This window comes from Nomascus leucogenys, chromosome 15, assembly GCF_006542625.1.
Source record: "Nomascus leucogenys isolate Asia chromosome 15, Asia_NLE_v1, whole genome shotgun sequence".
NCBI classification, from domain to species: domain Eukaryota; kingdom Metazoa; phylum Chordata; class Mammalia; order Primates; family Hylobatidae; genus Nomascus; species Nomascus leucogenys.
The window spans coordinates 78,419,108-78,433,628 of NC_044395.1; the positions used below are offsets into that span (position 1 = coordinate 78,419,108).

At 54.1% G+C, this 14,521-nt stretch overlaps 1 protein-coding gene across 2 annotated transcripts in view; it reads right to left on the minus strand.

The window, feature by feature from the left end:
• Nucleotides 1–2,840: 2,840 nt before the first annotated feature.
• Nucleotides 2,841–14,521, minus strand: part of USH1C (USH1 protein network component harmonin) — a 50,449-nt gene continuing 38,768 nt past the window's right edge. Inside the window, exons 20-27 of one of the 2 annotated variants that reach the window (XM_030829531.1) lie at nucleotides 13,561–13,611; nucleotides 10,850–10,891; nucleotides 10,395–10,448; nucleotides 9,964–10,063; nucleotides 7,109–7,218; nucleotides 5,705–5,760; nucleotides 4,521–4,629; nucleotides 2,841–3,328 (exon numbers count right to left, since the gene is read on the minus strand). In XM_030829531.1, coding sequence (XP_030685391.1) covers nucleotides 3,284–3,328; nucleotides 4,521–4,629; nucleotides 5,705–5,760; nucleotides 7,109–7,218; nucleotides 9,964–10,063; nucleotides 10,395–10,448; nucleotides 10,850–10,891; nucleotides 13,561–13,611 — 567 coding nt within the window. In that variant the 3' untranslated portion in view covers nucleotides 2,841–3,283. The remainder of the gene's footprint in view (nucleotides 3,329–4,520; nucleotides 4,630–5,704; nucleotides 5,761–7,108; nucleotides 7,219–9,963; nucleotides 10,064–10,394; nucleotides 10,449–10,849; nucleotides 10,892–13,560; nucleotides 13,612–14,521) is intronic. The other variant, XM_030829532.1, reaches the window with a different exon arrangement.

The following is a 14,521-nucleotide window of genomic DNA, read 5'->3' on the forward strand; positions in this document are numbered from 1 at the left end:
CATCTTGGTCTTGGGAATTAGGCTGGAACTGGGTGAGAACAAGCTTCCCAGCCACACAGGCCCAAAGAGAGTCACAGAAGTACAGAGGCCATAAACTCAGCCCTTTCCCCTCTGACTCCCAGATATGGAGGCGAGAGGCTCAAAGCCAGCTCGGCAAACCCTGGGGACTAGCTGTGGAAAGCAACTTCAATGAGATGTGTAGAATGCCAAAAGTTCAGAGTCAAAGGGCATCCTTGGATTCCCAGGCTTTTTAGGTTTGTGTTTCCACTGGGTGGTGCAGAGAATGGGCACCTCTGCCACCAACTTAGGGGGATCCTGACAAATCATCCCCTCCTTGGGTTCAATTTTCCTGAACATCCAGTGATGAGGGGTTTAGGGTCTAGGGTGGCAAACAAGGTTCATCTTGTGGGTCAGATTTGATGAGTGGTAAGTGGCTGCCTGGCTGGCTAGTTAGAGAGTGCTGGCCCATGGGCAGTCCTTGCCCTAGTTTTAGCCCTAAAATGCTCAGTCTTGGTCACTGAAGTGGATCCTGATGTCTGGCCCAGTCCTGCCATGGACTCTGGCCCCAGCAGTGTTCCTACAGCTCCCAAAGTGAGTCAGGAGCTGATTTAGATTCTACCTCTATACAAATTCTTTGGCTCTTTCCTTTCCTACCTGGTTAATATCAATGTCTGCTGGAGAGAACTATGCACTCTGGGTTCAATGTGGGACAACTTTCTAATGAGAGTTCATTTCCTTGATGACAATGAAGAGAGCATCATAAAAAAGGAAGCTGAAGCCCATCGTAGCCTATGCACTTTGCCAGCCCTAGGTGACCTCCTGACTCAGGGCTATGCCGTCAACCTCCCCTGCCTCCTCTCAGTCCCCCTTACTGCCCGGCCTAGTGCTCATCCTCCCTGCCCTTCTCCTCTAATCAGGAGCTCAAAGCCTCTTTACCGTCTCACTCACCAAGTCCCAACAAGCGCGGATAAACTCATTCACTCCAGCTGCAGGTGAATTTCCAATGGTGAGACTCCAGGCACTGACCAGCTGAAGGCCTCAGCAGAAGTTTTTGTAGGCCACAAGAGGAGGTGACCACCACCCAACAGCAGAACATTCACTGTTCTTCAGTGGTGGGGAGAAGTGTTCTGCCAACAGTCTGGAATTTGAGACATTCCGATGGGAGCTGCCTTGCCCTCTAGAGCATATGGTGGAAACGGGTGCGCACAATCTCTGGGACCAGAATGCCTGGCTGGAGTCGCAGCTCTACTACTTCCTCACCGTGTGACCTGGGGCAAGTGACTTCACCTCTTTGTATATCAACTGTCTCTTAATAAAACGAGGTTGTTGATAATAATAGTACCTGCCTCATGGAGTTGTTGATGGAATGTATGAGCTGAGTGCTTAGAACAATACCCGCTGCTATCACCAGGCTCCTGGGATGGCCAGGCATGAAGCCCAGGTGTTGCAGTTTGAAACATCAGACAAGGGGTCTAGCCTAGGCCAGGCACATGGGTGTCAGCAAATAGGAGCATCCTCCTCTTACCTGGGTTTCGGAATTTTCTCCAGAGCCAGGTTAGGTGCTAGACAGGAAAACACAGGGAGCTCGTCTCTGTGGCTGCTGTCTCTGAGCGCCAGTAATTTGAAGGTCACTGTGGCTTTGTCTTCATCAAGGACATCAGAAAGCCTGGCAGTTTCTCTGCTCCCTCTCTCTGTCCCTACCCATTGATTTCTTTCAGTCCCACATGGTAGTCGCTGCATTTTGGTCTGAGACCCTGTCCCCTGCCATGATTCTGGGAGGTGTTGGGAGTCTGTCTGTTTTATCACCAAGTCCTCGGGATCCAGCTTGGTCTGCATCCACTGTGGGATGAGGTGGGGGATTCAGCTGAACATAGGGATGAACCTGGGGGATGGGCAGTGGGTGTGTCCCGGAGGGGCTCTCTGCAGTGTCCCACCTCAGGAAGAGGTTTTCCTGTGGTCCCCTCACACAGAGGCACTCTCCCTCAGACTGCCTTCCCTTGGGACCCCAGTCCACTTCTTTTCCATACCCAGGGTTTGGTGGGGGAGGAGGGATGTCATAGTCATCCTCTGGTAGGGGTGGTGATCATGACTTGCTGCCCACAGTCCTTGCTGCCTCAGCAGCCATGTTAGGTGGGATGTGACCCCACCCCTAGCCACAGCTGATTGGACCTGTGACTGGTCCCTAACCCAAGGGTCGCCCACTCAGGTGATTTGGCCTGATCAGATTGTACCACAGGAATTTGGAATGGGGAAACAGAGACGGGGTCAGGCGAGTCATGCTGATACAGCCCCACGCTCTTCCTCAGAGCTAGCAGCCCTGGTCCCTGTCACCAGAAGAACTTTGACATTCCCCCTGCTGGGCCCTCGGAGTTATGCCTTCCTGCCTCAAGCCCTTGCATTTCCCAGGAGCTTCTGCGGGATGCACTTCCACAGAGGGAGTGGACCCCGCCATCTCCTTCCCTCACATGCTGTCGTGGTGACCTCAGGAGGAGCATTGGTGGCCGTGACGTGCTTGAAAGAAGCTGGGGCACCCCATATCTTGAGGTGACCTTTCGAGGCTCCTGCCTTCAGCTCTGCTTTCTGGAATTGAGCAAAATCCCTGCCACACAGACTTCATCTCCTACCATCTCTGCTGAGAAGACACTGAAGCGCAGCCCAGCCCATCTTCTGCTTTCTCAACCTCTGCTCCAAGCCAGCCCTGGCCATTTGATCACACCCTTCATGTCAGACCCAGATCACAGCACTGGGATCTGTCTATCACCCTTGAAAAGGGGCCACAAACCTTATGGTTTTTTGTTTTGCAGCCTTGAATCTGCTGCCCAAATCCACACTCACTCCTATAAGCTGGAAAATAAATCTGTTTATTTTATTAATGAACTCAGAGTAAGGTTTGCAGTGACAATCCTGGCAGCAATTAGAGCAGAGGGCAGAGGAGAGGGATGGAGAGAGAGAGAGACTCCAGTGGGGTCTTATTAGGGTTCAAGGAAGGAATCCCCCAGGGCTGGGAGAGACCAAATTCACTGGGCCGGAGGAAAGGAATGAGAGTCTGGATCCTTGAGATCTTCTCCCAAACAGCCGGCTGCTCCCTTTCCTCCACGTTAGCCTTCAGAAGAGTGGCCTGAGCTGTTCCTTATCTGGCCCTGGTTCAGGGCGAAAGGGAGTTTGAGATTCCTGGGTGATAGATTCAGGTCCCAAGGATGCCGTCTGGTGTGTGCAGTGTGGCCACTCTCAAGGCTGGTCTGAGGCTTTGTGTTCAGGAGGTGGGGCCGGAGCTCACTGTTTTCTAAGGGTGAATTTGGTTTCTCCTTTTGGACTTCAGAAGAAGGTCCTGCAGGGAAGTGGAAACAGCCCAGGTGGGCGCAGGCTTTGTGGGTGCACACTCAGCCTAGCCAGAGCAAGGCCCCACAATGGGGAGTACCCACTCTGGCAGTACAAGGCCCCGCCACCCTTTGGAGACCCCTCTGGGTGCAGGCCCCAAGTGGCTACACACCAGCCACAGCCACAGCACACAGGAGGCCAGGGAGAAAGCAGGAGGGACACCTGGGATGGGGGAAGGAGGAGACTGGGAGGAACAGGGGCAAGAGTCCCTTGCAAAAGGCAAGTGACAGAAAACACAGGGCCAAGCAGGCTACCCCAGAAGCCATGGTCTAGCCGGCCAAGTGTCTTGGGAGCATGAGGCCCTAATGTTTTGGGAAAGTTGTAACAGAAAAGTCAAGTCCAGGCTTGGGTCTGCCCCAGATGCTGCCATCTGTTCCTTCAGGCCACACCAAACACCAGTTTCACAGCCACCTGCCAGCTCTGTCCATGGGCACTTCCCTATCACAGGGCGAGAAACACATCCCACAGCTGGGCTCCACGGTATATCCCACAGATAGAGCCCAGAGCCAAGGAAGGGAGAAGACAGAGAAGACAGTTTGGTTTCAGCATGGCTCAGGCCATGACAGGGTACAACAGGACATGAGCAACTCTAATCCACCAACCCTAGTTCTTTGGACCAGCCTTTAAAACCTCTTAATAGCCCTGGTTCTGGCCAAGTGTGGGGGCCAGGGTGGAGCAGGAGCTCCCAGCAGGTTGGCATTCACAGGAAGGGGAATTTTCACATTCTGCTGAGGACATCTCTTGGGGGCAATTCCAGCCAGGCTTCCTGTGGGCTCCTTCAGCCCCACATGCCTGGTTCGAGGCATTGTCTGTGTCCCGCAGAGAACGGTGCCCAGGGCTTCATCCTGCTCATTTGGGTGCTGCTTGGGACCCAAAACAGGTCCCAGGGCCGTGATGAGTCAGGACACCTGGGTCCCAAGCAAGTACTACAGACTGGGCTTTGCACCATTTCCCTGAGGGGAGGGCTTTGAGTCTGAGGAATTCCACTGTGGCCAACAGCAGGCCCCGGGCAGCACTTCAGGGATGGCGCCTTGTGTACCTTCCGGAAGCCAGTCCAAAGAACCTGCTGACAGCGTGGGCAGCAGATGGCCACTACACGCAGCAGGGACAGACAGGGCCCTGTGGCCCGCCTGCCTATTCACCGTGGGCTCCAGCTGCAGGAGGAACCCGTGTCTGTGCACGGCAGCGCGGTCTTCAAGGAGCTTTCGGACCGGCTGGGGACTTTCGGCTGCGGAGGAGGGAAGAGAAGCTCTATATACACAGAGCAGAGCAAGAAACACAGGCTTGGTTACTCCCAGGCAGAGCTCCATGGGGCCTCTCCTTTCACTGGTCTCCTGCCTCAGGTTCTGCCTAGCCCCTGGGTTCCAGAATTAGGAGCTGCCAGACCCTGGTTTCTCCAAGACATGTGTAGAGATCAGATTCTGCTGGCCATGGGGAGCAAGCAGGCCCAGCCACGACAGGGAGGCAGGGCGTGGTCAGTGAGTGGGTGAGTGGTGGGTGGGTGAGGGCTGGGGAGGTGATGGGATGAGGTGAAGATGGAGGTGAGACACCACACACAGGCAGAGAAACAGAGAAAGGTAGACAAAGAGGAAAGAATGGATGCAGAATGACAAGAACAGAGGAACAGGGACTCAGAGACAGGGATGGAGAGAAACAGGAAGAAAGAATAGGAGACAGTAAGAAAGAAAGGAGACCGGGATGAAGGGGAAAGAGGGGGGCAGATAAGAGGTTAACAGGAAGGAAGGAGAGGGCGAAAGACAGAAAGACAGAGAGGGAGGAGGAGAGAAGACAGAGAGACCCACAGGACACAGAGACAGACACACAGGGAATCACAGAGAGAGACAGACTAGGCCAAAGCTCCCTGGAGATCCCACAGGGTGGGGACAAAAGCCTGTGGTCCTGGCTGCCTAGAGGCACAGCATGAGCGAGTGCAGTTAGACATCAGGAAGACCTTCCAGAGACTCAAGGATGGACACAGACACCTAACCATCTAATAATGGGGCAGGGGATAAAGTTCTGAGTGGGGAATTAACAATCCTAAGTCTTTTTCCCAATGTCACTGCTTACTCGGTCTAAGACCTCGTGCCTCAGTTCTCCATAGTAGAGAAGAATTTGGACAAGACTGCCCGGCAGGCAGCTCGGACACTGCTTAAGGACAGCGACTTAGCTCTAGTCCAGGAGTTTTCTAGGAGCTCTGGCTATGAGAAGCTGCATGCTTGGGCTGTTCCTTCAGGCTGGGAGAAGGCTGGGGGTGGGCTGGAGAAAGGTGGCTGAGATTCTGGAGAAGGAAGAGGAGGTCTCAGGCTAGGTGCCTGCACACACTTACAGCTCATCGTCATACTCCTTCGGGGGGCAGACGGCAACCACAAGGTCGATCCAGTCCTGTGGGGAGAAGCCGTGTGACTCTGTGCCACACTCAGTTGGATGGTGCATCTGCCCCGGCACTCCATCCCCATTTCTGGGCCCCAGGGCCCAGGATTAGCCAGCCTGCACCTTCTTCCCATGGGCCCACACGGGACCCACTGTGACTTCCATGGTCTGAGGACGTTTCTAGTCTCTGAGGCTTTGGGACCATAGAGGCCAGGGCTGCAAGGCCCTGGAATGACACTCAGCTCCCAAATGTCGATCTGTGGACCGGGAACAGGCAGCAACCTCAGAATCACTTGGGGGAACTTCTTAAAAGTGTAGACTCATAGACTTGGCCCCTAGAAGTCAGGGGTAAGTCCTGGGAAATAGTACTTTTAACAACCTTTCTAGGTAATTCCGATGCACTTTCTGATGCACAATCAAGTGGGGGACTTCTGGCCCAGCTTTTTGATCCTAACACCTGAATCCCTTTTACTGCCATCCTTGACCTGCCCCTCATTCTCCCTCCTTGGCTTGGGTGTATCCCCTGAAAAGTATCGGAAATATCACTGGACCCCTCTACCATGAGCTAGTTCCTAATATTGAGCTGAAATCTCTCTCTCTCTCCCCAGGACTTCCCTCCATCCAATCTAGGTCTTCCCTCAAGAATCAGAGAGAACACTTCTGCTCCCTCTGCCCTAATGCAGACCTTCAGATAATCAAAGATAGTCATCATGTTACCCGTGAGTCTTCTCTTCTCCACATCCCTTCATGTGGGTCCCAGGCCCATTTGGTCAGCTTCCTCGGCACTGAACTTAATACCTCAGGCTTGGCTGCCTGCATACAGTTTCACAGGTTGTGCATTACACAACATGAGCAGGCACCATTCACACTACAGTCTGTAAAAGGGCACCCCCTCAGATTATGTAGTGCACAGCCTGGGCAACCTTATGCAGTGGCCCTGATTCAGGTGGGTGTCTAATGAGTGCAGAGCAGATTCCCACCAGCCCCTCCTTCATCCTGGTTTCTCTGCTTTTGTTAATGCTTTTTGGTAGCCCCCTGAATTCTCCTGATTCTTGTTCAGTGTGCACTTAGAAAAGACCTTAAGTCTTTTTCTTGGGTGACTTGCCATGCCCTGGCTTCAGGAGTCTGTTTAAGCCACTGGCTTTTTGGATCCAAGGTCAGGAATTGACATTTATTTTTCTGAATCCCATCTTGTCAGATTTAAACCACAGGCTGGATGCGGTATGGTGTCACCAAAGTGTTGCCTGGACTCCAGATGCCCACCCTGGAATGAGGCATCCTATTGTGAGGCCTGGCTGCAGAAGCCAGGGTTTGAGGCAGGCAGGTGAGGGAGGAAAGGAGGGAGGGGGCTTATTCTTACCCCGCCCTGATTCCAGGCCTTCTGCAGGGCAGCCTCAGCCTCAGCCAGGGTGTAGTCTGTCACAATCTTGCCGTTGATTGCCATGATCTCATCCCCTTTCACAATGCCACCTGCAGGCAGATGAGGCTGATTGGCCAACTGGGTTGTATGTGACACGTGCCTGGCTCAGGGCTTGCCAAAGGGGGGTCATTGCCAGACAGCAGAAGAGACCTGAGCCTGGGTTCTGAAAGCTCATGTGGACTCAGAAAGCATGAGGGGAAACTAGCCACCTGGTTAGTGGCTAGTCAAAGGGCATTTCGTCCCTGTCCCTTCCACACCCCCTCACCCCAGCTCAGGAGAACCTGGATATTATTGAGGATGAGCCTCTGTTATTACAGAGGGAGACAAACCTGCATTTCTAGCACAGTATGAGGCCTGAGTCAATTCTGCCAGCTGGCCCTCCCTGTTGCCCAGCCATGCTGGGCTGTTCAGGTCCCTGAGCTGCCATGCTCTCTCCTGCCTCAGAGGCTTCATGTCGCTGTTCCCCACCTTGCTTTCTCTTCTTCTAGGTCTGAGAGGAAATGTCAGAGGGGGCTTCTCTGACCCACCGCTCAGTCGAATGTAGATCGTGCCTATTCTCTCATAGCATCCCAATCTTTTCTTATTTGGCATTTTCCACAATTTGTAATCATTAATCTGTTTGTTTACTTGTTTACTGATGGTCTCTCCCACCACACTGTCAGCTCCACGTGGGCAGGGATTGTCTTTTTGGTTCACCATAATATCCCCAGCACTTAACATAATGCCCGACACAAAATAAGACCTCAGTAGATATTTGTTGAATAAATGAAGCTGTAATAAGGTGCTCCTGGAAGAGCTTCCTGGGATCTAATAATTTTGGGGAAAGCTGAGTTATAAGCTGAACAGAGCTACTCACTGCAGGATTTGTCAGTCTTGAATGTGCTAACATGCACTGTGGCTTTCCAAGAGGTAGACAGATTGTGTGTGGTTTTCCACACCTCTTTGACATCAGAGCCCTTTTTGGAGGAATTTCTCCCAGTCCTGATGTCCACAGAACACTTTCCAGGTTACATTGAAATAGATCACCCAGGAGCCTTGTGGGCATGAAGGCCCATAGGAATGTGGTGTATGATACTGACAATGGTGGCCATGGCGGCTTAAAACACACGTGCTCCTAGGGAAGCTTCATCAGTGACTGGTTATGTTCAAAGCAGTGCAAGACCAAACCACAGAAAGCAGTTGCCTCTGTGCAGTGCACCTGGGGATGGGTGACTTTCACCTTTTCATTTTGTACAAATCCAAGACAGAGTCTCAGGGGCAATAAGGCAGTGGTTGGGTTGGGGCTTTGTAAGTGGGAAGGACCCAGGAGAGTCACCTATCCATCCTGGTCCCCTCTCTCTGCTAGACACAGCAGGCAGGTATCACAGAAATGTCACCAGGTGACAGAGAAATGAAGACAGAAGAAGAAGGTGGGGCCTGGGTGGGCACTGATGGGCTGGGGCAGCTGCCCAGCTGGGCAGGTCCCCCTTCTATGGCTGAAATGAAAGCTTAGAGTGTGAAGTCACCAAGGTCATGGGTGCAGAGCTGGACTCATGTATTCAGGGCTCCCAATGCCCATACCTCACCTAGTAACCCACAGAGGCCTGGTTGCCAGCCGCCAAGGGCCTTTCCCGTCCCTGTTTCCTGCCTCTTGCCTCTTACCACCTCCATTCTACCACCTCCAGCTTGTGGTACAGCTGGCTGCAGCCTAGGACTGCCTGGAAGGGATCTGCTCACAGGATCCCCCACTCTGGCCTGGGAAGATAAGAGGCCTGGGGCTCCTCCTGCAAGGGCACCTACATCTCCACAAAGGGTCACAAAGGACTCAGGAGCTTCCCTGACATGGAGGAAGAAATCACCAACGGTGGGGTTTCAGACACTGTCTGACAGGTGAAGGGGGTGATGGTTTGTGCCTGGTGTCTGCAAAAGTTTCACTCATCAGCAGAGGGTGTTTTTGTAGATAAGGGATAAAGAAAGCAAAATGAGAAGAGAGACACAGGGTATGGGGACCTCTGGCCCTCTGGGAGGGCACAAGGCTGCAGAAGACCTCAGACAGAGGTGGCACTTGTGCTGGACAGTAAAGCAAAATGACCAAACTGCCTGGATTCAAGTCCTGCCTCCACCTTCTCCTGGCTGTGGGTCCTTGAACAAATACTTTAATCTCTCTGAGCCTCAGTTTCCTCAGCTGTAAAATAAGAATAATAACAGAACCTGCTTTCAGGGTTGTTGTGAGGATTAAGTGAGTTAATATCCATGAAACGCTCAGACACAGGGCTGCGAGCCAGATGAATAGCTTCTGGCATGTGGCTAGTTCTGGCCAAACATTCGGTTCTTACCATCACTGAAAGGACAGGCAAGGTTTCAGGGGTTTCCACCTGCTGCTCCTCTTCCTGACATTGACTAATGCTCAGCTCAGGGTTCACCCTTCTGAGAAGCGCTCCTGGCCTCCCACTTCCTCTTGGTGGGTTAGGGGCCCCTTAGGGTTCCCACAGCTTCCCTCCACTCTGAGTTCCCCGTCAGCCCTTAGCAGACCATGCTGTGACTTTCAGTATCTGGCAATTCTAAGCCCATCTCCAACCCTGTCTGGGGACCCCCTGAGGGCACGGTGGCATCTGGCTTGGCTGTGTACTCACAGGTCCCGGCACCATTCCATGCCCCCAGGGATTGGACAGGCAGTCGGATGGATGGACCCGAGTGGTAGAGTGTTCTCCAGCAACTGTCAGCCCACTCCAAGTGTTCACCTGTTTGCTTTCCTGGAGGGCCCCATCTAACCACTGCATCATCCCCAAACCTGGGTGTGGCTGGTCCTCACTCACCATGCCGCTCAGCAGCTCCCCCCTCGTACACAGCAGAAACGACCACCTTCCCAATGGGGGAGTCCACACCGCCTTCCAGGGCCAGGTCTAAGGATCCCTCCTGGTTAGAGGAAAATAGGCCTTAGGGAGCCAAGCAGACGGCAGCCTGTGGACGCCTGGGCACCAAGGAATCTCTTGACAGAGCCACAGTAACAGTGGAAAAAGCCATGGGGCCACCGGCAGTGCCATCTGGAGAAAACATGGCCTCGGTGCCAAGTGGGGCCTGGGTATGCGGCCCTACAACAGAGGGGCGTCTCCGTGGGAGAGGGGAGGACAGTGGGGACCTGAGAGACCACCCAGGAGTGACCTTGAGAGTAGAAGCAGGAAACCAAAGGAGGAGGGGCAGGCGCAGAGAGGGATGGCGGCCCACTGGCTTCCACATGCCCAGGTACCTTCTTAATGCGTAGGAGCCGGACATCCTTCCCCATGATCTGCTCTGGGGTAAACTAGAGAGAAAAAGACAGTGGGAAACTTTGAGCTGGCCTGAAGGATGGCGCTTGGGGTAGGGCTGGAAGGGGAATCCAGGCATCTATAGGACACTGGGCCCCACAGAACACATGGGCAAGGGGACCGTGCCCAGCCCCACCCCTACTGGTCTTCAACTGGGAGTCCCAGGCCCCATGGGGACAGTGGACACACACGTGCGTGTGTACCATACAGTTCACACTGGAGTGCCCTTCGGAAGGAACCTTCGTGGGAAGAGCAGCTGGGGCATCACTGGGGCTCCTCTGTGCCCCACCTCATCCCAGGTCCCCAGGGCCTGGAATGCACCACTATCAAACACTCTAACCCCCACCTTGCCCTGTTCCTGGGGTTACTCCCCCAGGAGAGAAGCGTCATCTCTTACCATGGAGTAGGGGTCAAAGCCTTCCTCATATTTCCGGAAATCCTGGAAGCAAAGAGAGGGCTTTAGGGCAACACAGCAGAGGCCCTTGAGGGTCAGGGTCGAGGAGTAGGAGGGTGAATGGTCGGAATCCAAGGGTCAGAAGTGAGGGGCAGGGTGGGGGAAGGCATGGCCAGAGTGCGGGATGCAGACAAGAGGCTGGCAGCCCCAGCAGCCAGGGCACCCCTGTTCAGGGACAAGCAGGAGGCTGAGGAAGACTTTAGAGGATCTCGACCCTGCCCTGCTTCAGCGGCACAAGCGTCAGGGGCTGCAGGGGCACCAGTGATGTCTAGATGGTCTGGACAGGCAGCATCTGCCTTGCTGAAAGTCTCAGCCCCAGCCTCAAGTCCTTTAGGCCCCACCTCATCTCTTCCGAGTCTCCACTGGAGCAGGCCCAGGCCCTGGGGGATGAAGCCCAGGGTGTCTCCACCCAGTGCTCTGATCCCACAGGAGGGGCCCATCCAGCTCAAGAGAAGGCTGTTTCTGGAAATCAGCCACAAGATGGTGGAGGGAGCCCACGGACACCAAGAGGAAAGCAGGTGGTGTTGAGTAGCAGTGTTGGCCTGGGGCCTGGCAGTGTCCTCATGTAATGCTTACCTAGAAGGTAAGAGGCCTCCCCAGATTCCGGGGAGCCCAGGCTGGCCCTTTAGCTGGGGGAGATGGGAGGACACACATCTCAGGGGACTTGGCTTGATGGGGGATGCTGTGGGGACAATGGCTCCAGGGTATAGAAACAAGACAGTGAGGTGGCAACTGAACACACAGTGAGGTAGTGCCTGAACTATGTGGTCTTCCTCAGGAGTCACACACAGTGAGTGGGAGCCGGGGCATCCCCAGGCTGAGGGGCCAGAATGCTAAGCACAAGGGCAGCAGAGCCATGGCTGGTCCCCATGGAAGGTGGGAGCAGAGAAGAGCCCCGTGGCAGGCCTCACGGGACTGAGTGGAGCCACCCACAGCATGCAGGTCCCTAGATCACACCAAGTGACCCCTGGGGCCCATGGTCTGTGTGGTGGGGAGGCCACAGACTCCCCTATTCTCAGAATGCACCAACTAAGTTCCGTGCACAAGACGAGCACCAAATATCAGCAGACAGATCCCCAAGCATCTGCCTGGCATCCCTCCTCACTTGCCTCAATCACCCAGGCTCAACCCCAAGAGGCCATGAGCTCGGCTCAGCTTGGAGGCTACATCCAGGTCAGTGTGTGGGCAGCAGACAGAGGAGGGGGCGCAGCGAATGCACGGGCAAGAAGGATCATTTGGCAGGATGTGGAGTCGATGCTCGTTGACTTTGAGGGCCCTGCCTACTCCGGCTGTTTCTCCTGGAAGGCTGGGCAGTGCTGGCTCTGGCCTCCTTGCTCCATGATCCTGAGAACCAGCTCTCAGGGATGGGCCAGATGGCAGGTACTTGTGTTTTGTGTGAATTTAGATCACAGACTCATAAGCCACTGCAGCTAGTCAGCCCTTAAAGAGGCAGCCCAGCCCCTCATTCAACAGAGGAAGAAACTGAGGTCCAGCAGGGTGATATTCATGCCCAAGGTCACCCAATCAGTGGGCAGGGGAGCAAAGGGTTTGACTCCAACTCTGGAGCCTAGACTCCACACTTCCCTGCTTCTCTCCCTGTGAGGGCTGTTTGTGCCCTAAACCACCAGGTCCTGGAAGGCCTCTTTTGTGACGACAGTGCTTTAAGGCAGGATGATGCAGTGTTTAGGAGCACAGGCTGCAGAGACTGACCTCCTGGATTCAAATCCAGGGATTGACATTAGCTGTGCCATCGTGGGCACATTTTCAAATCTCTCTGCTTCTGTTTCTCATAGATAAAATGGGTATGATAATAGCACTTACCACCCAGGGTTGCTGGAAAGATTAAATTGATAAATCCTTGGGCTGGGAGCAGCTTCTTTTGCCAACACCTATGTCTCACTGCACAGTTGATACCGCCTCTCTGCTCCCTGCCTGTAGTCAAATCAGCCTGTGGTCTGATGGTGGGTTATCAGTGAGGAGGCTGGAGAAGCCTGGGCTGGCTACAAGATCTCCCTCTGTCCTGGGGTTTCTTTCATTGGTGATGAAACAGCCAATCCAATGGTTGGCTCCATGGAGGTACCCCAGGAGGAGGCAGGGGGGTAGGTGGCTGCCTGCTTGATGCCACTCAGAAGACCAGCAAGGACTTCCACGTCCCTGTGCACAGGAGTACCCTAGGCACAGGGAGGACCTCAGCCACCACCTCCTCCCTGACGCTGGTTCAGTGTCAGGCAGGGTTGGTGAAGCTGTGATCTGCCCGGAGGAGAAGAGGGAAAGGTACAGGGAGACACCTAAGCAGCCCCTTCCCTCTCTCCTAGGGCTGGAGCGAGGGCCCATCTTGGCCTCTGTGGGCCTCTGAGGGTTCCTTCTGCCTTGCTCTTCTTGGACAAACAGCAGCAGAAGAGGTGAGTGCCCAGGGATCCTGTTGCTTTCTCAGCTCATGCATGGGGTCTGATAAGCCCTGGGTTCCCGTCTGATATGAAATCCTTCCCAATCCCTGCTCAGGCAATGGAGGACACAGCTCTGGCCTGAGGCTTGGTGGCAGATGGGGCCACCGTGGACCTGACCAGGTACTCCCAGAGAGAAAGAAGTGGCACAGAGTGGGAGGGACAGGGGTGGTGGGGAGACCCCCAGACACACAATGGGTATCAGTTTACTTGTCTGAATGCTGTCTGATAAACCACCATCCTCTTCAACATCTCCTGTGGCTGCCAGAGGAAAAAAAAAAAAAGTTCCACACTGGATGTTACCAATAGGTCTTGGCTGCCCCCTGGTGCCAGGCCTCGGGCCTGCCAGCCTGGGGCTGCCGTGCCAATGTCTCTCTCGGAGCAGACAATCTGGCTTATGTTAAGGGCCTGCTCAATGCCCAAAGATGCTACCCAGTTGTTGTCAAGCAGACACCACCCCTTGACATTAGCCAGAGAACATGACATGAATGCATCCGCAGGCTGTCCCAGGAGCAAAAACTTTGCTCTCTGGGAAGCTGACGGGACAGCTAAGGCCCAAAATAAATATCTCAGCTGTCCTGCCCTGACATTTGGATAGAGTTTCCTTGAAAGGGAAGTTAAAATTCTGACATGACTGTCTTCTCACTGTGCATGGGAGGCCAGCCAGTGGTCGGCACCTCTGGGAGGTGCACAAGAATCCCAGCTCCCTTAGCCGTCAGTAACTGAGACTGGTGGACATTTCCCACTTCCCCGGGACCACACCTCAGACTTCCAGTCCCAATGAGAGGTGAGAAATAAGTTGGAGAAAGGGAGTGAACCTGCTCTGGCCAGTTCCCCATCTGAGGGTGTTTCCTGCCAGGCCACAACAGGCCTTGGGGCAGGGGCCAGGGCACCTGGAATCTCTGTAGGTTTTGGCAAGATGGCAACGAGGGTAACAGCATGGGCTTTGGAGTAAGAAGAAATGAGGGTAAGTATTAAGTCCAGGCTCTGCCTGGGGCACCTGGTGCCCCTCTGGTAACCTCTCTAAACCTCCCTTTCCTCGAGTGTTAAACAGGATGACCACAGGAACCATCTCACAGTCCTGCTGTGAGGATTAATTGAGGCCATGCAGAGCCTGGCACATAATAGGCTCTTACAGATCGTAGCGATTATTATTACTTTTAGACAGAGC